The sequence below is a fragment of the Nomascus leucogenys genome, chromosome 20 (genome assembly GCF_006542625.1).
Source record: "Nomascus leucogenys isolate Asia chromosome 20, Asia_NLE_v1, whole genome shotgun sequence".
In the NCBI taxonomy this organism is placed as follows: domain Eukaryota; kingdom Metazoa; phylum Chordata; class Mammalia; order Primates; family Hylobatidae; genus Nomascus; species Nomascus leucogenys.
The window spans coordinates 45,447,563-45,475,269 of record NC_044400.1 but is presented as its reverse complement, the minus strand read 5'-3'; the positions used below and the strand labels follow the sequence as shown (position 1 = coordinate 45,475,269).

Genomic DNA, 27,707 nt, shown 5'->3' with positions numbered 1-27,707 from the left:
GGCCAGGGTGGGAGGATTGCTTGAACCTAGGGGTTCAAGAGCAGCCTGGGCAACATGGCAAAACCCCGTCTCTACAAAAAATTTTTTTAAAATAAAAAACATTAGCTAAGCATAGTGGCACACATCTCTAGTCCTAGCTACTGAGGAGGCTGAGGAGGGAGGATCCCTTGAGCCCAGCAGGTCAAGGCTGCAGTGAGCTATGATTGCACCACTGTACTCCAGCATGGGTGACAAAGCAAAACCCTGTCTCTCACAGAGAAAAAACAACAAAAAACTGATATTGAACTTCTGGCCTCCAGATTGTGAAATAAATTTCTGTTATTTTAAGCCAGTAATTCTGTGGTGATTTGTAGCTACAGCAAACAAATACACTGACCTGCTAAGTACAAGCTGGCAACTGCTATGTACACCCCAGCTCTGCTGGGCCCCAAATACCAACAGATAAACCCCCATTCTGCTCAGAGACTCTCAACTCCTTTTCTTTTTTTTTTTTTTTCTGAGACAGAGTTTCGCTCTGTCGCCCAGACTGGAGTGTATTGGTGCCATCTTGGCACACTGCAGCCTCTGCCTCCCAGGTTCAAGGGATTCTCCTGCCTCAGCCTCCCAAGTAGCTGGGATTACAGGTGTGTGCCACCACGCCCGGCTAATTTTTGTATTTTTAATAGAGACGGGGTTTCGCCACATTGGCCAGGATGGTCTCGAACTCCTGGCCTCAAGTGATCCACCCGCCTTGGCCTCCCAAAGTGCTGGGATTACAGGCATGAGCCACCGCGCCCGGCCTCAACTCCTTTTCTGAAGTTTCCTCTTCCTTCCCTCATGTGGGCCTCTGCACAAGGTAATTGGAGTGTCCATATTAACAGCTAAAAGGAGTAGGAACACTGACCCATTAATTTAGAATTCATGGTTTCAGACACAGTTCAGCCACATTTTTGTATAAAACTGAGCAAGTCGTGTAAAAGTTCTAGGTCTCAGTTTCCTCATCTGTAAAAGGGACATAATGCTACACCCTATAGTCCTGAAAGGACTAATGGAGGTAGAGACCCTCAGTAAATCATAAAGCATTGTGTCAAAACATGCACAGAGTTCTGATTATTCTCCCCTCATTCTCCCCTTCAGATAATCAAAAGTATTTTTAAGCATCTAATATAAGGATAACATCATGTTGAATCACACACAAGGAAGTCTAAGATATGGTGATGGCTGTCAAGGAATTCACAGTCTAACCAGGGAGATACACATCTGTGACATTAATGACAACCCGAGGTTGAAGAGATCTAGTACCATGAAGATATGCATGACTGCAGAGGTGAAAGACAGCACAGGGAACGGTGTGCTGTGAAGATTCACTCCCATTTGTAGGGGTAGTGTATATTTCCCCAACTCTTGAAGTGAGGCGCAGTTACGCATCTTGCTTTGGCCAATGAAATGTGAGCAAAAGCGCTAAGTATCATTTCCAGCAGAAATGTTCAGTCAGTGCATCTTTTCCTTCTGCCACCATTGTTGCCAATACTGTAGTCTAGATTGTGACTGTATCATCAGCTTTAGACAGAGAATGAGGACAATGACAAAAGAAGCCATGTCTTCAGCCAACTTACCATGGACATTTAGCAGAAAGAGTTGTTATAAGCCACTGAGATTTTTGGTTGTTATTAGTCTAACCTAGCCTGTGCTGAAGGACACGAATGGTGACAGAAAGGCTAACAGAACAGGTGGGACCTGCACTAAGTCCTAAGGATAGGGATGTCACACAACACTGGCATAGGGCTTGATGGTCATGTTAGAAAGTGCTTCATGGGACTCATGGGCCCATGTCATTACCTGTCTGTTCCTCTTAGTACATCCCATGAGGGCAAGAACCATGGCGTTCTCATTCATGGCTACATCCTTGGTGCCAAGCATAGTGGCAAACACATGCTAGGGACTTAACACATGGGTGTCGAATAAATCCCCAGAAAGCTAGATGGGATCAATAGAGGAAGAAGGAGGGAGAAAAGGAATTCCACGGCTTGACATCTCAAGTTAGGAATGAGGAAGATGTGGCCTTGGACATGAAGAAAGCCAACTTTACAGATCACAGTAAGATACACAGGAAGAAATCTGGTTAAATTATAATGATAAAGGTTAATAAAAAAAAAAAAGATGGCGCCGGGTGCAGTGGTTCACGCTTGTAACCCCAGCACTTTGGGAGGCTGAGGCGGGTGGATCACCTCCGGTCAGGAGTTCGAGACCAGGCTGGCCAACATGGTGAATGCCCGTCTCTACTACAAATACAAAAAATTAGCTGGGCGCGGTGTTGCGTGCCTGTAATCCCACCTACTTGGGAGGCTGAGGCAGAAGAACTGCTTGAACACAGTAGGTGGAGGTTGCAATGAGCTGAGATCATGCCACTGTACTCCAGCCTGGGCGACAGAGTGAGACTCCATCTCAAAAAAAAAGATGGTACCGTATATGGATGATGACAGCCATTTCTATCCTCCTGCCCTGGTTAGCATACTTCTGTTGTATAATCTGCTCTACCAGTTCTGGGGCCTAAGAGAATGATTAACAATGTTATGATTAGAAGTGACCCAAGATTTGACAACTTAAGATCTATATCTCCTCTCTTTTTTAAGAAGCACTCTAATTTGTACAGTGTAGACATATTTAAACCTTATTTTTATTTAAAAAAAATTTTCCCTCTTAATTTTCAACCCTTGACTCAGTGAATTTAATTAATAGTATCAGGTTTTATCTTTCTTAATAAATAACTTCTACAGTTTCTCTTACGTCAATGAAGAAGACAAAGCAACTCTTAAGCTCAAAGCTGTACAGAGATGAATCAGAGCATTTCCTTTAGGCAAGAAGGAGCTAGGACAATTATGCTAGACCACTGAATTTGTGGGGGAAATATATTAAGAAATTTCACACCATCCACTAGCTATAATGCTTTTAGGAATTGCTGCTAATCTTCGCAATGAGATCCCTGGTGGTGGAGGAAACTGGTTTGGCAAGCAAGTATCTTTAGGGCTGAGGTGGTTCTGCGCGCTATTATTCTCTGATTAATGGGGAAGGCCACAGGTGTCATTTGGATAGGTCAATAAATATTAATTGGCTGTAGGGATAGATTTTTAACTTTGTGTTCTTTTAGTTGCTTAGGGATTTTACAGAGGGGAAAAAAACCCGCAAAATACTCCTGTTTGAGAATGCATAGCATTTCCCAATTATTGAATAATAGAGAAGTCAGAGAAAAAATCTGTATTTTAAACACCCATTGGTTAATGGGGCATTACAATTGAACTCTGTTTATTTATCAAAATTTATATCCCATTTCCTTCCCAAAAGAATTAAGTGGCTTACAATAAAAGGCACACACAGTCTATTCTGTTCTAAATTTAGAAAAGTAAAATTTAAAGCCAAATATAAGGAAGAGAAAGTAATTCTATAAATTAACGAGGCGAAATATTAGTTGGAACCACATTGAACCATTTCCGATCCACAAAAACAGCAATGTTACAAGATTCTATCTGATTTAATTACTGCAATTGCAGGTTTAATTTAACTTGAAACTTCCTAGCAAAAAGGGAAACATGATAAACTATACTATTTTCCCTGTTAACTAAATTCTTACATGCAAATCCTTTGAGAGACAGTATTTTCTAGATACTGAAATCTAAAAGAAATCTGCATTTCAGTTTTTTTATCCAAGGGCAATTTAACAATATAAAGGATGTCTTCAGGGATGATATTACCAAAGAAGTAGAGATTTCCTTCATGGGATCAAGACTTACAACTGTATTGATTGAATGCAATGGAGGTGCTGTTCGTAAGAACACAACACTTTTCAGAGAAGGCACAAGAGGCGGGGGCAGGGCAGGGGGCGGGGCTAAGTAAATGAAAGTCTGAAACTCTAGCTTTGTTATCCTGTACCTTGATACAATGTTATCATTCAGAATCCCTAGAATAGTGTTTTCTGACCTGGTGGGTCCCAGAAGTGCTGGCCCTCCGCAGGTTCACCGACAATGAAGCCAATAATAAGTCTTCTCTTCACTCATCTAGTGTTGACTGCGGGACAGCTCAGAGCCTTCAACAGCTGAGGTGTGTTTTAGGGGCTTTCTCTGAGAGCAGGACATTGCATACAGTGTTTCTCGAAATTATGTGAGTGTGAAATCTCTTTTTCTTTAAACACCAGTTACTAAGCTGGTAGAGTGCTCAGCTCAAAAACTTCTTAGAAAATTTGACCAAGATCAGTATTATTCAAACTACGACCAATCAGTGGTCACAAACAGCGTTTCAAAAGTTAAAAGAGTAGCAAAAAAATAAAAAAGCAAGGCACACAGTGCAAGTCAGAACTATTGTGTGACATTTTTGTTAGTTAAGTGTGTGAACGCACAGTCCGGTGCAGCTGGGTAAGTGCCTGGCTCAGCTGTGCTGCCTGGGATGGGGGCAGGCAGGGGTGAGACCTGACATGTCACATCATGGGGTTTGTCTCCATCCTGAGCAGCAGGGAACATGTCATGTCTTTTTACCCATCAGAAAAATCACTTGGGTTGCTGATTGTCAAGGACACAGAGACAGATGGGAGTTAAAGATCAGGGGTGGAGGAACAGGTATAAGAAGTAGTTAAGAAAAATCAACCAACACTTGGAAATAAGACAAAAGGAGGACAGTGTGTCTTTCAATGTCACAGCAGAGCAACACTTAATGGACCCTCCTAAGGATTACTTACTTCACTAGGGCAGTGCTGTCCAACAGAAATACAATGCAAGCCACATTAAGTAATTTACAATTTTCTAGTAGCCACATTAAACAATTAGAAAATGGAAGTGAAATTAATTTCAATATTTTATTTAAGCTAATATGTCCAAAATACTATCATTTCAATGTGTAATCAATATGAAATTGTTATGAGACATTTTACATCTTTTTAATACAATGTTTGTGAATTCTGGCATGTATTTTACACTTTACAGCACATTTCAATTTAGACCAGCTACATTTCAAGTGCTCAAGGCCATCACGGAAATGAACAGCCCAGCTCTAGGGAAATGTATTTTTATCTAACTTTGCTAGTGATTAGGGCTCAGACTCTGGGAGAGTAGCTGTTAATTTGTAGAACATTAATATGTTACAAGCAATTTTTGCAACTTTCTGCTAAGAAAAAAAAAGATAACCCCAAAGGTGAGGATTTCATTGCCAGTAGAACATTAACCAGTTTTGTATCCACCTTAGTCATCTATTCTAGTATTTTCTCTTTTCCTCTAGCTGCTGTTATGATTTGTGTTATGCCTTTGGTTTCAACTGTTTTATTAGGCTGTGTCTAGGCAGCAGTACATGTGTGTTTGTCTATGTGTGTGATTTTTCCTGGCTTGAGGTTTTTTGAAACCTTTTCAAATTCTTGAAAGCACAAGTGCTTCCTGGTGGCTTGGTTATCAGGTTTAGAAGATTCTCAGCCTTTCTTAGGTTCCTTTGAACTTGTGTTGGTAGCCAGCTCATGAGTTAAATACACCTTTGGCATGCACTCACTGCATATTTTAAAACTCTTAAGCAACCTTATTGAGTATAATTGATACACAATAAACTGCATATATTTAAAATATACAATTTGATAAGTTTTGACATATATATATGTACCTGTGAAACTATTACCATCATCAACATAATGAGTATATCTGTAACTCGCAAAGATTCTTCCTGCCTCGTTATAATCCCTGCCTTCTGTCCTTTCCCAGGTAATCACTGAACTGCCTTCTGTCACTACAAATTAGTTTACCTTGCATTTATAGAATTTTACATAAATGGAATCACACACTACCTTTTTTTCCGGTCTGGCTTCTTTCACTCAGCACAATTATTATGAGATTCAGCATGTTGCTGTGTACACCGTTGCCGCTTGGTGTCTGCAGGGAATTGGTTCCAGGACCCCCAAGGATGCTCAAGCCTCTTACATAAAATGGCACAGTATTTGCATGTAACCTATGCACATCTTCCTGTATACTTTAATCTCTAGATTACTTATAACATCGAATACAATGCAGAACTATGTAAATAATTGTTATATTATATTGTTTTTAAAAACTTGTATTATTTTACATTGTTGTATTTTTTTCCAAATATTTCCCATCTGCAGTTGGTTGAATGTGTCGATGTAAAAAATCTGCAGATACAGAGGGCCAACTGCATCAACAGCTGGTTCCTTTTCACTGCTGTGTGGATATCTGTTGTACAATATACGATGGTCTGTTTATCTATTTACCTCCTGATGGATATTTGAATCATTACCCACTGTCGATATGACAGCCTGTTTTTAACCCTGACCTAGGTATTAAGGAGGTAGACTCCTTAGGGTTGACCACCACTATGGGTGGGGAGGACCCACAGGAGCAGGGTCGGGGGCTCCCACACTGCTGACCTGTGTGGCTGACTAGATGGCAGAGCCATTAACCACAGTGGCTCAGCATAAGTCCAGTGGATGAACACATGCCGAAATGAGTGAATGTATGAATGGAGAACACAGGAGAATGAATAGAAAGAACAGCTTTGAAAATGGGGTCAGGAGTCCGTCTTGGCCAACACGGAGTATAACAGATTTGCCTTGGCATCCCAGCAGGCAGCTGTTACCCATATGAGAGCAAAGGTGGCCTAGCCTAGGTTAGCCAAGGTTGGGCCATACCCACTGTTTATAACCTTGAGGCATGTGGTTAGGAAAGAGACTTTTCTCAAAAGACAACTCAATTCTTTGGAGCTCAGATGCTGCTTATGGACCTAGGGATGACGTGTGCCCTCTCATCCTTGTTCCCATCCTCATTCCAGGTCTGTATAAAGGCAGGTCATGTAGGGGTGGGATGCTGAGGGCCAGGGTCAGAGGAGATCAGATACTTTCAATCTGAACTAAATCTCTATTTCACAGATTCGGTAATCAAAGAAGGGTCAACTCTTTGAAAAATGGCATTAATGCCTTAATCAGTGCTATATATAAAATTCCTGCAAACTCATCCTGCTGTGCCCTGTTTAGTTCACCTGCCGGGACAGATCTGGTTTTAGGACCACACAGGAACATTTGATTCTGCTGAGTTGAAGATTGAGACCTGCAGTTTTCTAGTGTTGTTTCCAACAAATTCACACTCAGGAGCTCTCCTTTAGGGAGGAGGCAAGAAGGATTTAGGGATCAGAGAGGTAGGAGCCACATGTCATGAACTATTGTCCAGTGGCAAAGTGACTCTTAACTCTATCATGACCTGCCACACCCCGGGCAGGATAGCTCAGGGTACAGGGCATGGGGCTCGTGAGCCCTGCCTGAAGATGGCTCTCCAGTGGGCAGGGTGCTTGGTGCAGAGAAAAAGTAGCCCTTGAAAATACAGCTGGAGCATTTTCCTAAAGGGGCAGACTCGGCAAGACAGGGTGGGTGGCTGAGCATTAGAGAAGCAATCAGGCCGGACTCGGTGGCTCACACCTGTAATCCCAGCACTTTGGGAGGCTGAGGAAGGCGGATCACTTGAGGCTAGGAGTTCGAGACCAGCTTGGCCAACATGGCAAAACCCCATCTCTACTAAAAATACAAAAATTAGCTGGGTATGGTGGCACAAGTCTGTAATTCCAGCTACTCAGGAGGCTGAGGCATGAGAATCACTTGAATCCGGGAGGCGGAGGTGAGCCGAGATCTTGCCACTGCACTCCACCCTGGATGACAGAGTGAGACTCCATTCCAAAAAAAACAAAACAAAACAAAACAAAAAATAAATAAAAGAGAAGCAATCAGAAGCTTATCTAATGCACTGCCCGCAGAGAGAAAGGCGCCTGTGTCTGCTTGCCTTTGTCCTCCCCATCACGTTACCTGCCTGTCTGCCATGTCAACATCTGTCTTCATCCACTGTGTCCCTGCCATCCCCCCCGTCCGGATCTCCCTCAGAGACTGTAACTGTGCCCCCACCTCATCCTCTCCCACCTCAGGACTTTCTTTCTTTCTTTTTTTTTTTTTTATTAAATGTTTCTTCCTCTTTGGAGTATTTCTGGTATAAAATTTCTGACTGAATGAGAACATTTTCTGGGTTTTATTTTTCTGAGTCTCCCCTCCCCCATCACACTCTTCTAGATGAGTGAATGGTGTCAGAGCCCGTCTGTCACCCACTCTGTGTTCCCTTATTTATAGCCTCAGTGATTCTTCCAGGGTTTGGAGAGGTTTATTCTTTCCATTTTAAGTTGACTCTCTGGCTCCCTTCTTTTCCTTTGGCCCCACGTCTGATTTGGCATTTCCGTCCTCTGGCTGCCGTGACCGCGCCTGCATGATTCTGTTCCCAAGACCTTTTTACTCTTGGAAATTGGGTTCTTGCTTGAGGACTCTGGGTTCAATTTCCTAATTCTTGTCTTTGATTTCCTTTCCTGTCTTCCCTTTTCAAACAAGCACATCCCTAGGCCACTCTTTGGGGAATAGCCTAGAAGAACAGAATTCCCAGTTGAAGTTATAACAAAGAAACATGAGACCCAGTGCCTGAGCCGAAAGTGTGGGTGCTGCTCCGAGGGACTGCAGGGAACATAACTCTACTGTCTTCTTATCTTAAGAGAGAGGCCAGTGAGCAGGAGAAGACTACAATGTGGGTCCCAGAGGGAAACTGGTGCAGCCTCATGTGGACTCAGAGCAGCAGGAATCCTTGGCTCCCAAGTGACCAAGACTTTTTCAGTCCACCCAAAGGCTCAAGGCTAGCTGAAAATTCATGACACGATAATTCTCCCACATTCTTATTTTTCTCTATTAAAATATAACTCCTCCGAACACAAGCCATTCCAAAGCTTGAGTTCACAGCTCTGATACTTAAACGCCAATTCTGACTTCGTAAGAGTGTTAGAAAAATACAAAGCCATTTTGGGGGCCTCTAAACAACAATTTTAGCCTTTGAAGGGCAGCATCAAATAGCTCTAGGGAACTCTATGAAGAGTCACCAACCCGTTAGTTGAGACTCACTATGAACTAGAGATAATTTCTAGATATTAAAGGACAGAATAATACTAAGCTCTCATGTTAAATTTCTCCTTATTTTTAATAATATGTTACGGTTGACCCAGGACGATATATATATATATATATATTTTTTTTTTTTTTTTGAGATGGAGTCTCACTCTGTAGCCCAGGCTGGAGTGCAATGGCACGATCCCGGCTCACTGCAACCTCTGCCTCCTGGGTTCAAGTGATTCTCCTGCCTCAGCCTCCCGAGTAGGTGGGATTACAGGCATGTGCTAACACACCCAGCTGATTTTTGTATTTTTAGTAGAGACAGGGTTTTGCCATGTTGGCCAGGCTGGTCTCGAACTCCTAACCTCAGGTGATCTGCCCGCCTCAGCCTCCCAAAGTGCTGGGATTACAGGCATGAGCCACTGCACCCAGCAGACCCAGGACAATATTTCAAGGAAATATTACTATGTTAATAAAAAGAGTGTCACTGGGAGCGATGGCACTTATGACCCTTGCATGAAAGGACCTCCATATTTCAGCTACGTCAGTGATGATCTCCACTGCGGATGGAGAGAGTGGCACACAGAGCGCCCCTAACATCAGTGCAAAGGAAGAGGCACGATTACATTGCAAATGGTGAGATTCCTACTCCAGTGTTCCTTCTCTTGACCTACTCTAGCTCTCAAAAACTCGACACAATGATACACAATGAGACTCCTTGAGTTCCACCTGATGTTCTCAAATTCTTCTTTCCCGGTGACGAACTGTGCTGCACTAAATTCATAGTCACCGGACTCCACAGGAAGCCAAAAATCTCAGGATGATGACATTTGAGTAAAAAGGTTCCAGGAGACAACTGGTGTATGAAAAGTGGTGACTGCACCTTCCTTTGCAACAAGAGGCTCTTAGCAATTCTTCAAGCACCAAACCATGCATTGAACATCTGCATAAGTCCTGGGTTATCATGGTTACGACTTCCTCTGTTCTGAAAGACACTCATCCGTGTTTACATGGGTTGTTAGGCTATTTCTTTACTCAAATGACTCTTCTTTTCCTGGGATGCTCCAAGTATTCAAAGAAGATCGTGGCACTTTGAGGATGGACACAGAGAATCAAACATGATAGATCTCCCTCGCTCTGCATCCAGAAAGGCCCATCCTTTGTGTGGCTCAGGACTCAGGGGAAGTGGGAGATGGAAGCTGTTCAGAGATCATCACCAGACTTTCCTGCTCTCTCTTGACACAACAGCCTCAAGCCCCCACACTTCACTGGCTGCTACTGAAACATGCTCACAAGAAATCCTGAACTATGCTTTGAGCCAGAGTTACCAAAATGGATGAGGTATTTCTCAGGAGAAACTGTCGTCTTCATATATTCATGAACAGGGACAGTACCGCCATGAACGATCTGTCTGAAAATGCCCTCCCACTTTTCCTCTAAGGGACACTGTTCTTGGACAATCACTTACAATGTCTTTCCTTAAAGGTTATTCTGTGCTGAAAGTATTGCAAGCATCCCATCATGATTAATGGAAGGCAGGGAAGCCACTTTTAAAGAGATAAAATAGAACCACAGTGTAAGTCAGCAAAACGGTCAAGTAAATCGTGATGCCTCTGCTTATCATGGAGCTGCATTAAAGAGAAATTAACTCCAGAGGTCAGGACAATAGTATAGTGTAGGGAGAGAATTATTGCTCCTCCCTGAAGACTTTTCTCCCTGAGGCAAGACAGCACACACCATAGATTAAACTTTCATCAGCAGATCTTGGAATTCCATCAATCTTTCATCACTGTCTGGCTCAGAGAATCCCCTACTAGATGTCATCAGGAAACTCTACTTCTTCCAAACCGAGATCCCACCTAATCACTCCTAGGGAAAAAAAACAATGACCAAGAAGAAACAGAGATAACTTTCAGATTAGCTCAAAGACAAAAGAGACCCATTATTCCTCTTCTCTCTTTCTTTTTTCTTTTCTTTTCTTTCTTTCTTTTTTTTTTTTTGATACTGACTCTCACTCTGTCACGGAGGCTGGAGTGCAGCGGCGCAATCTTGGCTCACTGCAACCTCTGCCTCCCAGGTTCAGGCGATTCTCCTGCCTCAGCCTCCCAAGTAGCTGAGATTCCAGGTGTGCGCTATCACACCTGGCTAATTTTTGTATTTTTAGTAGAGATGGGGTTTCACCATGTTGGCCAGGCTGGTCTCTAACTCCTGGCCTCAAGTGATCCGACTGCCTCAGCCTCCCCAAGTGCTGGGATTACAGGTGTGAGCCACTGCGCCCGGCCGAGACCCATTATTTCTAAATCACTGTCACCTAAAACACTGCCTTTTATCACGGACAATTTCTACTAATTTAGAAAGGAAGTCTCCTTGGCACAACGGCTGCAGTGTCACCTGCAGTGTGGTGTAAATACAAAGAAGAGCCACACTGGCTTGCTCAGAAAAGCTTTCCTGACTGCCCTCCATATGGCGGACAGACTCTCTGCACTGTGTGAGTGGCTGTCTCCTTTAGTCAGTGCTAATTCAATCTTAAAGGTCAACCAGGGAGGGGACAGGCAGGACCAGGCAGGAGACAGAAACCACACCAGTCACTTGAACAGAGAATAGCACGTAGAATTTTAACTAGTAACTACAATGTCAAAAGGGGATCCTGAGAAAGCTCCCATGGAGGCTGCAACTGCAAGAGGGGGGCTCTGACCTGCAGGGTTGAGGGAACAGAGGAGAGAGGTTGCAATAATTGAAACACAGAAGCTTCACGGAGGTGCTTACATCCTCCTTTGCACAGAGGGCAGGAGCATAGCAGGCCAACCTGGGTGCTCCTGGGGCTGAACTGGATTGGAAAGACAAAGCTCATGAAACCCCTTGCCCCAGCCTCCGTCTCTAGGGGCCGTGACATTTACCTCACTGATCAAAGGGAACAAAAGTCAACTATGGCCAAGAAAGAGGAATAAAGCAAATGGGCAATAAAGCAAATGGGCCCCAAGAAACACCATAATAAAGACAGACATGGCTCTCAACAAGACAAAGGCTTCAGCATAGTCGTGCGACAACCAAAACCCCACAGAAGACTGGTATCAGATGTGACTCAACTCCTCGTGCTGTTCATAGTAAGAGGTCTCTCCAACTCAACCCTAGGGCTCAGTGGGGGTGTCATCGCCAATCACCTCCTCATGCAAAGTAAACTCATTCCCGAAGGAATTTCTTCCAAGCAAATCAAAACCACTTGAAAACCTTAAGAAAATGTCACATTCAAAATACTTTGATAATTTCTGAAATTACATGGCTCAGGGAAGCACTCTGGATTTGCAGAAAGATTTTGCGCCCTTCATGTCTGGTATAATACACACTTCTCTTATTCATTTTAACCACATCAAGAAATCCCCGAAGAGATTCCACTTTCTCAGCAAGAAAAGTTACAAAAGAGAATGCGAAATGGTCTCCTTTTTCGTAAGCAAAATGAAACACTTTTATGTTTTATTCATGCAAAGTGAAAACCCCTTTCCTTTGCAACACTACAAATTGAATTTGCTCTTGTAAATTGCTGTTAAGGAAAAAAAAGGAATCAAAAGCAAAGGAAAGTAAAAAAAAGCAGGAGTACAAAGACCCCTTCTTCTGGGGAATGGAAACTCAGGGGACCAATGGGGAGAAATAGAACCTTTCACTGGCAAACACACTTTCAAAATATACCATTTCCATACCAATCCAGCTGAAGGCAGCCACAACCTCATGATCTTGCTGAGGTCCTGCTAGCTATGGGGAACCCTCCCATGATCTCGCTGAGGTCCTGCTAGCTATGTGGAACCCTGAGCGTATTTCGAAATTACACTCATCTGCTGACACTGAGTGAGAATAAGAAGTGATTAAAAAACATGAGTAATACAGCCCACGTTTCAAAAACATAACCAAGGCAATGTAACCTAATTCACACTGATTTCATCAGGGAGTGGGAGTGGGAAGCTCTTCCTGCTTTGTAGGACAACTGAACTCATTAGGGTCTGGAACAGCCTCTCATCCTCTAGATCACGTGATCAAGTGTACTTCAAGTCTCCCTGAGGTCTGACTCCTCTCCGACCTCCACTGTCTTTAAAAGGAAGCCATGTCATTAGCTGCATCTGCTAGCGTGTGTTTAAAAATCAAGGGCTAACATTCATTAAGCATCTGTCATGTCCCTATCCTGAACGGATTACTGTATACACATGCACATGCACGTATACGTATGTGTTGTGGTCCTTACTATGATCCTCACTTCACAGATGAGAGAACTGAGGCTCAGAGAACTTGAATAATTTTATCAACTGGAGTTTGAATCATTTGTTTCCTTCCAGACATGTAGCATGTGGCCTCACTTTAAAGAGTTAGGGTGAGCTGAAAACCTCATCAATACAATCCACTGACAATCTGACCTTAGGAAAACCTAAGCTCATCCACTCATACACACATGGAATGTAACAAGCTCCACACTTTGGCTCCTGCCTCGCACACTATGTAGTGTCACAGGCTCCGCACTTTGGCTCCTGCCTTAAAAACAAAGTTAGAGGACAGAAACCAGGAAAAGCTCAAGCATCTTACACCCAGGGCCTTCCACCAAAGCTAAATGTTTTTAATGATGACCAAATATCACCAGAGAGCCTCCTTGTAAAATTAACCAATTCATGCATCTCTCCAGGGCTACAGTTCTGGCAAGCAAGGGAATGACAGGTGTGTGCACATAATCCATCCACCCATTCCCCCAAAGCATCTGGCCCAGCTGTCATCATTCATCACTGCGGTACGAAAGCTCAAAGATGCAACTGTGCTCTCAGGAAGGCTTATCCAGTCGGCAGTGAGAAGAAAGGCACTTCAGCTCTCTCCTTTGCAAACCATTTCTCATGTCTGGTTCCAGCATAAATGCTTACTCTTTCACTGATGAATACCTGGCCATAATCCTTCCTTTCTGGTTTAGGTCTTGGAACTGAATCAAATGCGCTAATGCCCAGCGTTGGTTGACAAAGGCTGTGATATGCCAAGGTAGACCACAACCCCATTAGGGAGGACCACACGACTCAATAAAAAAGCAGAATGTTCAGAAATGGAACCATAAGCTCAGACCACAACCCCATTAGAGAGGACCACATGACTCAATAAAAAAGCAGAATGTTCAGAAATGGAACCATAAGTTCAGGACAGCCGCCTCTCTGTTGTTGGGGATTTTTACCCTCTTTTGCAATGCTCTTGTCCATTTTCAACAAAGCAGTAACAAGCTATCATCCTATAGCTCGTGCCCAAATGCTAGGAGATGCTCTAGTACCTTAGGAACTGCCAAAGATTGACTATAATTTAAGAATTAACTGCATTTAATGTAGACCAATTACTTAACAATGGTCTCTGAGCACAAAGTCTGTGATAACTGCTACTTTATTAGCTAAGATACACACTTGAAAATTGGAACTCGTTTCCAATCATCGTGGAGAACAGAAAATTCATAACACATCTAAGATGCATTTCTTATAAATAACACATTTTCAGTGGAATTTCAGAAAAATACACATCAAATGGAATTTTGACATGACCAGACCTTTCAAGTGTTAAAAAAGTTTAGCCAATCCCAAAACCCGGAAATTCCTGATAATCATGATTTAATGACCTGAGGGTTGTGATGAAAGGCTGTAAAACGTCCCCCTTCAAAAGCCCTTGATGAAGAGAACAGCAGCAGGAGGGCCTCTGAAATGGCTGAGACTCCACTGAATGAAATGGAATTAATTTTAAAAAGACTGCAGAGAGGAGGGGAAAAAGGGGTTCAGATGGCCTGGGTTGGAAACTTGGTTGAATAAGGAGGGTCAGGAGAAGAAGCATGCAGAACTAGAAGGCAGGATCAGGATCAGAGTTGGTAAAAGATTTGAGATACAGAAACCAGGAAGGGAAGTAGTTTGAAGGCTTTAAGAGGCAGGGAACTAGAGACAAGCTTTCATTTTTTACATTTCTATACAGAGGCTACACGAGTTTCGTATTCGGTGAAATGCTGCGAGACCGTGCTTTGATGTTCAGCTAGACCAGGGACACGGGCGAGGTGACCCGGACTGCCCCACCCAGGGACTCACCGGCCATTGTCGCGGCCCACGCCCCACACGCGGATGCTGACGATGGGCTGCGAGTGCAGCACGCTGCGGTCCATGGGGTCCACCAGGCTGAGCATGTCATTCTCCAGGATCAGGTACATGTCTTTCCCCTGGGACACAATGAGAAAACACGCTGTCTTCCTCATGCAGGCTCCAAAGCCTAATCGTGTGTGTGGCCATCTAGGAATGCCGTGTCAACCATCAAAAGAAGCCACCCTGGGGTCTGTAGTTTGTCTGCCTAAGAAACTTCCTTTCTGGACAAGAATATTGACATCTTTCAGTTTCTCCTCATACACCCCATTTCTCTCTCCCTCTCTGAGTCCTCTGAAATGTGTCCCCATCCTGCTTTCCAGGCTGCTCTTAAATTTAATTATTTACACTTCTGAATCTTTACGACAAAAGGCTAATGGTGGGTTCCCTGGAGAATGTAGTCTTTTACTACTTCCATGCCCATCAAACTCTCAGAACCTCTCTCTTCCCATTCTTCTGGCCAGGTCCTACCAAGCACCCCCTCAATGGCCTTTCCAAACCCACAACGACATCTGCTGCTTCTTGGCTTTTACACCACTTCCTAGCTGTGTGGTCTGCCTGGCAGACAGCAGGCACAGCTTCGTGACATTTCTCAGCACTAACAATAGCAAACATTTAAATGACAACATTAGGCTACGTGTTTAAGGTGCACTGGCTCATGAACTCTCTAAATTGCCCTCTGAGGGCTTGGATTGTTACTATCCCAGTTAGCAGCTGGGGAAACTGAGGCTGAAAGGTTAAGTAACTTGCTCAAGGTCTGACATAGAACCTGTGGGTGCTGCTGGGATCCCAGCACAGGGGAACACCCAGGTTTCTCAACTCCTGAACTGTCTGTCCTTCAGAGTCTTACACTCTGGTGTCCCATCTCCCCACCTGTGTTGGCTCTTTGTGGGCAGAAGTACTAGACTATTCAACTTGATTCCCCCTGCAATCTCCCAGGCATAATTTTAGGACATCATTAAACATCTGTTGCACAGCTGAAAGACACCCTCTCGTAAAGGTCATCTAGATGCTGGGGCACTGACGATGGAAGTTCTGGCTCAGCAGAACAGTGAGGCTTCATGGTAGGTCTTCAAATCTCAAAGTAAAACAGATAAATTGCTTTCTGGTATAGTTTTTGGGAATGATGTTTTAGTTTCCTACCAAACATTCTCAGAGTGAAATACAGCTCTGATGCTCAGGGAGGCAGAGATAGATATCTCAGTGCCTCTGTCAGCCAGTGTTGAAGCTGTGGCCTGTCTACAGCTGAGATCCAGCCTGGTCTCAAAGCTTCCCCAAAGAGCAGCTAAGCCATTTACAGATGAAAGCACTGGCAGTAAACAGAACTTGTGCACTGTTGTGGTGAAACAGATTCACCAGCTACTCAGAAGGCTGAGCATGCTGCCTTAGACCTATGGCTCCTCCAAAGGTCAGTCATTCACATGTTAGTATAAATCACAACCACCTTCCTTCTAAATCCTAGCCAAGAAGGAATGGCATTTTTGACTGAAGGAGAAAGAACACAGGTGGAGAATTTGGTGGGAAACATAGGCCTGGGTTTTGTTCTTTTTTTTTTGAGATGGAGTCTTGCTTTGTCACCCAGGCTGGAGTATAATGGCACGATCTCAGCTCACTGAAACCTCCACCTCCCAGGTTCAAGTGATTCTCCTACCTTAGCCTCTCGAGTAGCTGGGACTACAGGTGCGTGCCATCATACCCGGCTAATTTTGGTATTTTTATTAGAGACGGGGTTTCACCATGTTGGTCAGGCTGGTCTCGAACTCCTGACCTCAGGTGATCCACCTGCCTCGGCCTCCCAAACTGCTGGGATTACAGGCATGAGCCACCGTGCCTGGCCAGGCTTGGGTATTTGGATGGGAGATAATGCGGTGAGAGAGGACAGTAAAGTCAAACAACAGAAGAGTGTAAATGGCTTTTCTTGGAGGGAAGAAAATTCTTCCAGCTCTCCCTTATGCCTAGAATCTAAAAGTCAGCTTGGCAATGCACTGATTCAGCTCCACTTTAAGGCAGACAAACTCCACCATGAAAAGGCTTGGAAACCTACCTGCCATTGGGACATGCTGCTAGGAGAAAATGTGAGTGGAGTCCCAATCAGCCCAACCAAAAAGCAAACTTTTCTACCACTGCTCTGTTCACTAGAAGCAGAGAGAACAACATCTATTCATGTAGCAAACACTATTCCAAGATGCTCCCAAAATGCTTTTTCCACAGGTCTCAGAGCACACCAGGAATACAGCTTTTCTGGTTTGATGTGAGTTTTATACACATTTGGTATCTGTACTTATTTTTTCCTTTCTGAAATTATCTCAATTAACATTTCAAAATGGAATCACTCGGCTAAAAGGGAGAAGTATATAAATATCAATTCCACAATTCATGTATAATGTTGAGTCTTCAGACTATAAGTAAAGAAGAGTGTTATAAAAGGATAATTTGTCAACTTTTAGAGCAGAGGCATCAACATTTTTGTGTGGACGTGTGGAAGTCACCTTCCCCTTTGAGAACATAGGTCCTTCTTCCAGTCTGCAAAACTGCTCTTATACACCGGCACATCCCATTTTGTGGGCATGTTTAGGGGAGTTCTGGGCCCCTAAAGCTCACCCATGAATCTGTGTTACTTAGCTACTGAGAAACACTCTCTCTCCAGGCCCCAGTCCTCACTGGCATCTGGCAGTGCTAAGGGATCAGTCACACAGGGGCACCATGCCTACACTTCCTGCATTAATGGGAAAAGGCACCTGATGAACACCTTGGAGCCCCTCAGTACCATGTGTCACTGACCTGTGGGGCTTCCCGAAATGCAGGAGACCGTAAACAGCCTGCTGTGCATCATTCTACGTGCCACTTACCTCTCCCCAAATCCCGACTGTGTCTCGGATGTCATTTTTGCAGTAGGAAAGTTGCCTGATGCAGTTGTTGACCGCAACACTACTTTTACCGGGGGCGAGGTCCTCTTCTGCCATCTCTACCCATCCCAGAGAACGCACAGCAAAACACTGGAAGACAGAGAAAGAGGACGGGAAGTCACTCCATGGTTTGGTCAATCATATTGGTTTACACTACTCCCCTCGCGCAACTACAAGGTACTACACTTAATGCACCTTTATTTGCTTCATTATGTTCAATCATCTAATTAACAAATCCTCTATTGCTGCAAATTAAATCGTAACTATTTTTTGCTATTTAAAAAAAATGTAGTGATCAATATCTTTTTGCCTGACGTGTGTATGTGTTCAGATTTCTTCCTTAGAATAGGTTACTAGAAGTAGGCCAGGTACAGTGGCTCACACCTGTAATCTTAGCACCTGTAATCCCAGCACTTTGGGAGGCTGAGATGGGTGGATTACCTGAGGTCAGGGGCTTGAGACCAGCCTGGCCAACATGGCGAAACCCCATCTCTACTAAAAATACAAAAATTAGCCAGGCATGGTGGTGGGTGCCTGCAACTCCAGCTACTCAGAAGGCTGAGCCAGGAGAATCGCTTGAACCCAGGAGGTGGAGGTTGCAGTGAGCCAAGCTGGCACCACTGCACTCCAGCCTGGGAGACAGGGCGAGACTCTGTCTCAAAAAAAAAAAAGAATAGATTACCAGAAATATAAGTATAGGGCTAATGGATACAAAAATTTCTAAGCTCCTGATACCTCTTATAAGGCAGCTTTTTAAATAGTGAGAAATGCAACCCCGTGAAATCTGTTATTTGGTAAGCACCTAGAAACAGTGGAGACAGAATGAATTAAATACATGTTAGGCACTGGTTTCTAATAACAGAGAAGCAAGATGTTTTCTCTAATACCCAGAAAGGCAGCAAAACAAGGAAAAAAAGTATCCACTCATGATAACGAATAAGTGTGTCAGGTCCTATAGCGTTTGTGACGAGGGAATCTTAAAATGCTCAAGTGCTTGCAGAATTGACAGATTTGTACTTTTAAAACCATTTATTCTTGTGTCATTTAGAGATATTTTGTTTGAGATCATACTTCTTTTTTAAAGTTCTGTAATTCAATTTTTCCCTTTAATTAAAAAAGTACTATATGCTGCTTATTATAACAAGTAAAAAATTCAAAGACGTATGGAGAAAAAACTTCCCAGTGCAGGTAAGGGTGACTTGGCTACAGCATTTGCCTTGCTGGTGATCACCAGGGTTGCCGCATGCCTGAGCTGGGTCCCTCATCTCTCTCTGCATCCCTGGTCCCATGCAAGCTGTCCAGCAGTTGCAGAGGCCACCTTCCCCAGATAGGAAAGGCAGACATGGAGCCACCCCTCCTTGGGAGCCAACAGACTGCATCTCGAAGAACAGCTTGTAAAGTTTCCAAATGTGAGCTTCATAACCAAATGAATGAATACAGCAAAGTGTCCTGAAGTGATCACATTCGGTCTAGGGCCACCTTCTCTCTTCCAGTCACCGTGCACAGACTGGGCACCTCGTTCCTGAGTAGGTGATCACACTTTGTCAGGGGAAAAAAAAACTCACCAATATATCAAAGACAAAACAGCCCGTTTAAGCAAACAGTGCGCTGATGAGGAGAAGGCTGTGTGACCACCTCAGCAGCCACTCTGCTGATGGTGCACAAGGTACCTTTCACAAAGAAACCAAAAAGAGAAGGCAGTCCCCGTGACAACCACAGAAGCTACTCAGGAGTCTGAGTCTTGGGGAAAGGTTCTGCACATGTGTACACACTGCAGGGAACCAGCCCGCTGGTGAAGAGGAGGTCCCGGGCGCCAGAGCTGGCTGTGGCCAATTCAGAGCTGGCCAGGTCTTGTCTGGCCTGCCTGCCCCTCCGCAGCTCTGCTCCCTCAGTCTCAGACCGAAGTGTGTTTCTCCAGGTGGATGTGTTGGATATTCCACAGAAGCACCCCACCAAATGTGCTGCTTTATGAAAACGCACAATTGTGCCAGTCTGATCCCTAAGTGCCCAGGCCCTGCTCTTCAGAAGTGCTGTGCAGCCCACTAACCTCTCTCCCATGTTGGTTCCCAACCCAGGCCCTAGTCAGTAAAATCACAGTGTCCCAGCTGACTCCCCTGGCCTGCCATTCCAACCTTGTCTCCTACCACCGCTATTCAAATGTCAAAAGTATTATCTCAGTCAGTCCTCACCCCAACCCTTTGAGGTTGATACTAAGTTACTGTACCCATGTTATACATGAGGAAACTGGGTTCAGCACAAAGCTGGTGAGTGGTAGATCTAGGATTCAAACCTGGGCAGTTTGGCTTCTGGGCTCCTACACTTAACCACTTTGCTATATGCCTCTGAGATTTTTGTTGGGGGACAATGTCAGATGGGGTTAGGATGATAAAGAAGGCTGGATAAATAGCCGGTGACCTCAATACAGTTTTTTTTTTTTTTTTTTTTTTTTGAGACAGGGTCTTGCTTTGTCACCCCGGCTGGAGTGCAATGGCATGATCTCAGCTCACTGCAACCTCCACCTTCTGGGTTCAAGTGATCCTTCTGCCTCAGCCTCCCAAGTAGCTGGGATTACAGGTGCACACCACCGTGCCCGGCTAATTTTTCTATTTTGGTAGAGATGGGGTTTCACCATGTTGGCCAGGCTGGCCTTGAATTCCTGACCTCAAGTGATTGGCCTGCCTTGGCCTCCAAAGTGCTGGGATTACAGGCGTAAGCCACCACACCCAGAACTCAATACAGTTCTGAGTGTATGTGGATCAAGAGTAGGAACAGCCTGCATTCTAATCTCAGCTCTCTGATGTACTGTGGGACCTTGGACAAGTCATTTACTAAGTCCCAATTTTGTTCGTTTGTAAAAATGGGAACAATAATAATAATTACTTCAGAGGGTTTTCGTGAGGAGAAAATAATATAAGTAGTCAACTTAGAATATAAAAAACACTTGAACATTTGCTGAATGAACGAGCAAATAAATACAGTGTCATATAACTCTTAACTGAATAATCAAGAAGGAAAAATGAGAGATTTGTATTAGGGTGACCACATGTCCCAATTTTCCCCTCAATAGTTCTGGGGTGGCTGGGCGCGGTGGCTCACGCCTGTAATCCCAGCACTTTGGGAGGCCGAGGCGGGCAGATCACGAGGTCAGGAGATCGAGACCACGGTGAAACCCTGTCTCTACTAAAAATACAAAAAATTAGCCGGGCGTAGTGGCGGGCGCCTGTAGCCCCAGCTACTCAGAGGCTGAGGCAGGAGAATGGCGCGAACCCGGGAGGCGGAGCTTGCAGTGAGCCGAGATTGCGCCACTGCACTCCAGCCTGGGTGACAGAGCGAGACTCTGTCTCAAAAAAAAAAAAAAAATAAAAAAATAATAGTTCTGGGGTATCCCTGTCATTCTGGCAAAATTATTCAGAGCAGCTCCTTTTACTCTCAAAAGTGTCCTGGGTTAGACAATAAATCATATGATCACCTCAGTCAAAATTCTGGTGAATTCGGTTTCTGGCATGGAAACTGGGGCTTGGACAGGGTACTGTGGAAATGGGGTTCAAGACCCACAGAAGCTGCCACCAGGAAAGCATCTCAGTGATCCTGGCCGGGGTGAGCCCTAAGACAGCAATGTTACTGTGAGATAATACTCTGCAAACCAGAAGTCAGAAATGCGTTTTCCCACTGTCTCCAGCTGCCTACTATAAAATCCTACAACCTAGGACTGCTCAAAAGAATTCAGTAACAACAAAGAAGGTAAAAAAAGAATACTGGCTGTTTATCTCTCCTTGGAGTCCAAGATGACAAATATTTTGATCTCACAGCTCACTGAACACCCAGAGTATCATTCTTGGCTAAAATATGCAAATCACCCGATCTCACCCCAGCACATTAAAAATACTGTTTTTGCCGGGTGTGGTGGCTCATGCCTGTAATCCCAGCACTTTTGGAGGCTAAGGCAGGCGGATCACTTCAGGCCAGGAGTTCGAGACGAGCCTGGCCAACATGGTGAAACTCCGTTTCTATTAAAAATACAAAAATTAGCCAGGTGTGGTGGCACATGCCTGTAATCCCAGCTACTCGGGAGGCTGAGGCAAGAGAATCGTGGCAAAAGAATCGTTTGAACTCGGGAGGCGGAGGCTGCAGTGAGCCGAGATCGCGCCACTGCAATCTAGCCTGGGCGACAAGAGCAAAACTCCGTCTCAAAAAAACCAAATTGTTTTGTCATACTGATGAATATAAGCCTGGCATATTACTATAGTGAGTTTACTTAAAATCATTTTTCTTGGGTAACCCTGCTCTTGTTTTAATTTAGTTTCTCATCTGAAGAGTTTCACCCCATTCCATGTGGCCAAAGTGAGAGGAAACAGGTGTACGGGGGGAATACACAGCTCCACCCGAGGGGCCAGCTTGGCTTCTTCCCAAAGAACGGAGCAGCAACGAGCAACCTGCAGTGTTTGGTGCTGCCCCCGTGTGGCCCGGAAGGTTCATAACCACCACCACTTTCCCTTAAATCCAGGAAGGGGTGCTGGGCGTAATCACTTCTGGGAATAAATGCTCATCTTGGAGCATGGGAAAAGCTCAAAGTATTTAATCAAGTCATCTGCCACTTAAAAAAAAAAGTTAACAAAAAAAATCAACATACACACTTTGACTTATGCCCATTCTTCAATAGTTCTTAACCAAAAGGGCAAAAGAATAATGGTTCAGGGTAGAACCGTGTCATCAGAGGAGTCTGGATTTAAGTCATGATTTTGCTACTTTCTGGCTGGTGACTTTGAGTTAAGTCACTTCAGGTCTCTAAGTCTCAGTCTCTTCATCTGTAAAATAATAATGCCACCTATACTTAACAGCATGTGCGAGGCCTAAAGAAGATAACGCTGGTAAAATGCTTAGCATCATGCCTGGCAGACAGTCAAAACTTGGCAAATGTTTATTTTTGTTTATTATTTTTGAGATGGAGTCTCACTCTGTCGCCCAGGCTGGAGTGCAGTGGCGTGGCGTCAGCTCACTGCAACCTCCGTCTCCCAGGTTCAAACGATTCTCCTGCCTCAGCCTCCTGAGTAGCTGGGATTACAGGCATGCACCATCACGCCTCGCTAATTTTTTGTCTTTTTAGTAGAGACGGGGTTTCACCATGTTGGCCAGGCTGGTCTCAAACTCCTGACCTCAGGTGATCCACCCACCTTGGCCTCCCAAAGTGCTGGGATTATAGGCATTTGCCACAGGATCCAGCTTTTATTATTATTATTGATAAAAGTTTACTCTTTTCTATTAGAGGATTTTAAGGATGCTGAGTTGTGATCTGGGAGCCACACCTTGAGAACCACTGCTATAGACAGATGGCTCCTTTCTTTACCCAAAGTTATGTGGCTCCTCAGACTGAATGTAAAATCTAGGTTCAAATCCCAGGGCTGCCTCTTACCATTTTTGACCTTGGGTGAGTTAGTTAACCTGTCTGTGTCTCAATGTCCTCATTATAAAATGTGGGTACTAAAAATAACTTGTCTCACAACAACCTATCAAATGTTGTGAGGATTAACTGGGCTAAATTCGAGTTTGCTGCTGCTTCTGTTATTGTTGTTAGTTACTATGGGCATTTAAGAGATCTGGGCCATGGCTGACCCAGAAGGGACACAGCTTTTGACCTGGGTCCCCTTCTCTCCCATTTGTTCTCTCTTCTTCCACAGTGGAATTGAGTCATCCTATCTTAGTTGGAACACTCATCTTGTGTGCAGCTTCTATCTCTGAGTTTTATAATACAGCCATCTTCCTGCAGAGGACCTCTCCCTAAAACATGTGTCGTGGAGCAGAACACAGAGCAAAGCCTGGGTATCTATGACCAGATGGTCTTGGGTTCGAATGATATTCTAATCAGTGGATGCTCAGCCTCCAGGCATCTAAGGTTACTCAGTTGAACAGTGATAAGGAAATGAAGAAGGACAAGTGGCTGGGACATTATAGGCTCTCAGCAAATATGTACTTTGTTCTCTCTGGTTCCAGAAGATACTATTATTTCAATTTTTGTTTTCCCCAGTCTTCCGTTTCTCTTTTCTCCTGCTGAATTTCTAGGTTTCTGTCCTTTTCCTTTCTCTGACCTTTAATGCAGGCAGCAAAATGAGAGCATGCTGTCAGAAAACTGGGGGATCTCCTCCAGGGACCAGGTGGGGCAGGGGATGCAGTGAGGGGCGAGACCAGGGGCCGGGAGCCAGTGAGCCGTGGGATACAGGCCTTGCCTCTAGCCAGGCGAGTTGGCCTTGGGGTACAGGACCAAAGAAGACAGTGGTAAAATGAGCTCATGTCCATGAAGGGGCATATCCAACACTCAGGGCACAGCCGCTGCTCTGTTGAGGGATAGTGACCAAAAGGTAAATGGTACCAGGACGTATAACAACATTAAGTTACAGATGTTACAAAACTAAAAAAGTTCACATCAAAAAGCTAAAATGTGGCCCTACACTACACTTGTAATCCTAATTAACAGTCATCTATGGGAATCATTTACCATTCAAGCCTAATTATCCTGTAGCACAATAACAACTGTGTATTCGTGCTGATAACATTTACTGAGTGCCTTTTAGTTCCTGGACCTACAGAGATGAATGCCTCTTCTTCCCTGTAGATACAGCTGAGTTGCTTGAGAGTATCTGAGAGTAGATGAGTTCCCGCTCTTGAGGAGCTTGTGACAGAGCAGACACATAGCAGCGTCTACAGCATGGACCATGAATGAAGGGCACACTGAGGCACAAGCATGGGTTGGGAGCCCACGGAAGGAGGTTTTTTTTTTTTTGAGACGGAGTCTCACTCTGTTGCCCAGGCTGGAGTGCAGTGACACTGTCTTGGCTCAATGCAACTCTGCCTCCCGGGTTCAAGCAATTCTCCTGCCTCAGCCTCCTAAGTAGCTGGGATTATAGGGGTGCGCCACCACGCCCAGCTAATTTTCTGTATTTTTAGTAGAGACAGGGTTTCACCATGTTGGCCAGGCTGGTCTCCAACTCCTGACCTCAAGTGATTCGCCCATCTTGGCCTCCCAATGTGCTGGGATTACAGGTGTGAGCCACTGAGCCCAGGCTTTTTTTTTTTTTTTTTTTTTAATTCAGAGTTAGTGATGGACAGCTTCTTACAAGACATCGAATTGAGCTGAGCCTTCCAGGACAGATTAATTCATTCATTCAACAAATATTTATGACACCTACCATATGCCAGGCACTGGAGACTTATTATCAATGGGCCAAACAGACCAAACACTCTGCCTTATGTAGCATTTCAAAAAACTGGAAGGGCATATTCGTTTGGCTGCCACATCCAAGGTCACACAGCTCTGTGGACATGGATCAAGAAGAGTAAGGTGCAACTATGGAAGGCGCCCAGAGCAGAGTGGCTTGGGGCCCAGGTGTTCAAGCCACTAACTCTGGGATGAAATCTCAGGTCGGCCACTTAGTAGCAGTGTGACCCAGGTTATTCAATCTTGGTGAGCCTCAGTTTCCTCATCTGTTGCCGTGAGGATAATAGGATGGACCTCATAGGGTCCTGGCATGATGAAATGGGATGACTTAGATTAAGAATCTTGCAAAGGGCCTGGCCCAAAGGAAATAGGTGAGAAAAGGTGGCCACTATTTTCTCAAGGTCTCTGATCCCCCAATCCTGACACATCATAGCCAGCTATGCCAATCTAGTTTTGTTTTTACAATTAATGACTGAGCATCACTAAAGATACCCCTAGGTGGTGGGGGACAGGGAGAGATGCAGAGCCTGGTGGGGGTGGGGGATGCTCTGTCCTCTTCAGAAGGGCAGGCTCCATCTCATTAGCTGACTTCAGGGTTTTTTTTTTGTTGTTGTTGTTTTGAGACTGAGTCTCGCTCTGTCTCCCAGGCTGGAGTACAGTGGCACGATCTCAGCTCACTGCAACCTCTGCCTTCCAGGTTCAAGCGATACTTGTGCCTCAGCCTCCTGAGCAGCTGAGATTACAGGTGCCCATCACCATGCCCAGCTAATTTTTGTATTTTTAGTAGAGGTGGGGTTTCACCATGTTGGCCAGGCTGGTCTCGAACTCCTGACCTCAAGTGATCTGCCCACCCCAACTCAGCCTCCCAAAGTGCTGGGATTACAGGCGTGAGCCACTGCGCTCAGCCACACTTCAGGGATTTTATTAAGGGTCCATGGACCTGGAAGATTCATGGATGGGTTTCAGGAAGCTCTAAACACTCTGAAAATATATCCAAAATGTGTGTGTGTGTGTGTGTGTGTGTGTGTGTGTGATGGAAAGATGGTCCAAAGCTCTCACCAGTTTTCCAAAAGCTGTAAAAATACAAAGTACAGTAAATCTTCACTTAACATCGTTGATAGGTTCTTGAAAACTGTGACTTTAAGCAAAATGACCTGCCTTGAATAAGGTTTCGTTCAACTTCTTTCAATGTTGTTTTGCTATAATGTTGATGAGAAAAAAATTTGGTTTCCTTATACATCATTTCTCTTGAAGTTGGAGTTTCTAAGAACTCACTAATAATGTTACATAAGGATTTACTGTACTTTAAAAGAGTTCCAAGGAGGTTAGATAGCAGAATGCTCATTGTCAAGACATCAACACGTATTGTATGTGTGCATATGCATCAGGGCTAGCAAAAGCTTTCTACTTAGCATCACAGTTCTCTTTTGGTTAGTGGATGAGGAAAACGGTTAAATGGCTCTACGTAGGAAATGATCAGCAATTTAAGGGTGAACAGAAGAAACGGGTAAAGGGAAGTAAGGGAGGGGCAAGAAAGGGCTGCACAACTTCCAGGTGGCTGGAGCTTGAACTGACAGGCAGGACTGAATGACTTGTGAAGGTGAGAAAGTCTGACCCAGTTTTTTTTTTTTTTTTCTGAGATGGGGTCTCACTCTGTCACCCAGGTTGGAGTATAGTGATACAAACATGGCTCACTGCAGCCTTGACCTCCCAGGCTCAAGCAATCCTTCCACCTCAGCGTCCCAAGTGCTGGGACTACAGGCGCCCACCACACCCTGCTAATTTTTGATTTTTTGTAGAGCAAAGATCTTGCCATGTTGCCCGGGCTGGTTTCAAGCTCCTGAGCTCAAGTGATCCTCCCACCTTGGCATCTGAAAGTGCTGGGATTACAGGCGTGGGCCACCCCACCTGGACCCAACACCCAGTTTTTAATACAAGAAACTGGCCAGGCACAGTGGCTCATGCCTGTAATCCTAACTACTTGGGAGGCTGACGCAGGAGGATCACTTGAGGCCGGGAGTTCAAGACAAGCCTGGGTAACAAAGTGAGACGCGGTCTATAAAAAATATTTTTTTAATTAGCCAGGCACAGTGGTGCACACCTGTAGTCCCAGTTACTAGAGATGCTGAGGTGGGAGGATCACTTGAACTCAGGAGTTCGAGGCTGCAGTGAGCTAGGATCAAGCCACTGCATTCTAGCTTAGGTGACAGAGCGATACTCCATCTCTAAAAAAACCAATAATAAAATTAAAAAACGGGCCGGGTGTGGTGACTCACGCCTGTAATTCCAGCACTTTGGGAGGCCAAGGCGGGCGGATCACCTGAGGTCAGGAGTTCGAGACCAGCCTGCCAACATGGTGAAACTCCATCTCTACTAAAAAAATACAAAAATCAGCCAGGTGTGGTGGCAGGTACCTGTGATCCCAGCTACTCAGGAGGCTAAGGCAGGAGACTTGCTTGAACCCAGGAGGCAGAGGTTGCAGTGAGCCGAGATCGTGCCACTGCACTCCAGCCTGGGCAACAGAGCGAGACTCCGTCTCAAAAATA

At 44.6% G+C, this 27,707-nt stretch overlaps 1 protein-coding gene across 12 annotated transcripts in view; it reads right to left on the bottom strand.

Annotated features, from left to right (window-relative positions):
• Positions 1 to 27,707, bottom strand: part of APBB2 (amyloid beta precursor protein binding family B member 2) — a 408,726-nt gene that overhangs the window by 59,093 nt on the left and 321,926 nt on the right. For all 12 annotated transcript variants that reach the window (XM_030801441.1, XM_030801446.1, XM_030801448.1 and 9 more), the window contains 2 exons: positions 17,895 to 18,041; positions 14,998 to 15,125 (listed from right to left, as the gene is read on the bottom strand). In XM_030801441.1, the coding sequence (XP_030657301.1) occupies positions 14,998 to 15,125; positions 17,895 to 18,041 (275 nt within the window). The remainder of the gene's footprint in view (positions 1 to 14,997; positions 15,126 to 17,894; positions 18,042 to 27,707) is intronic.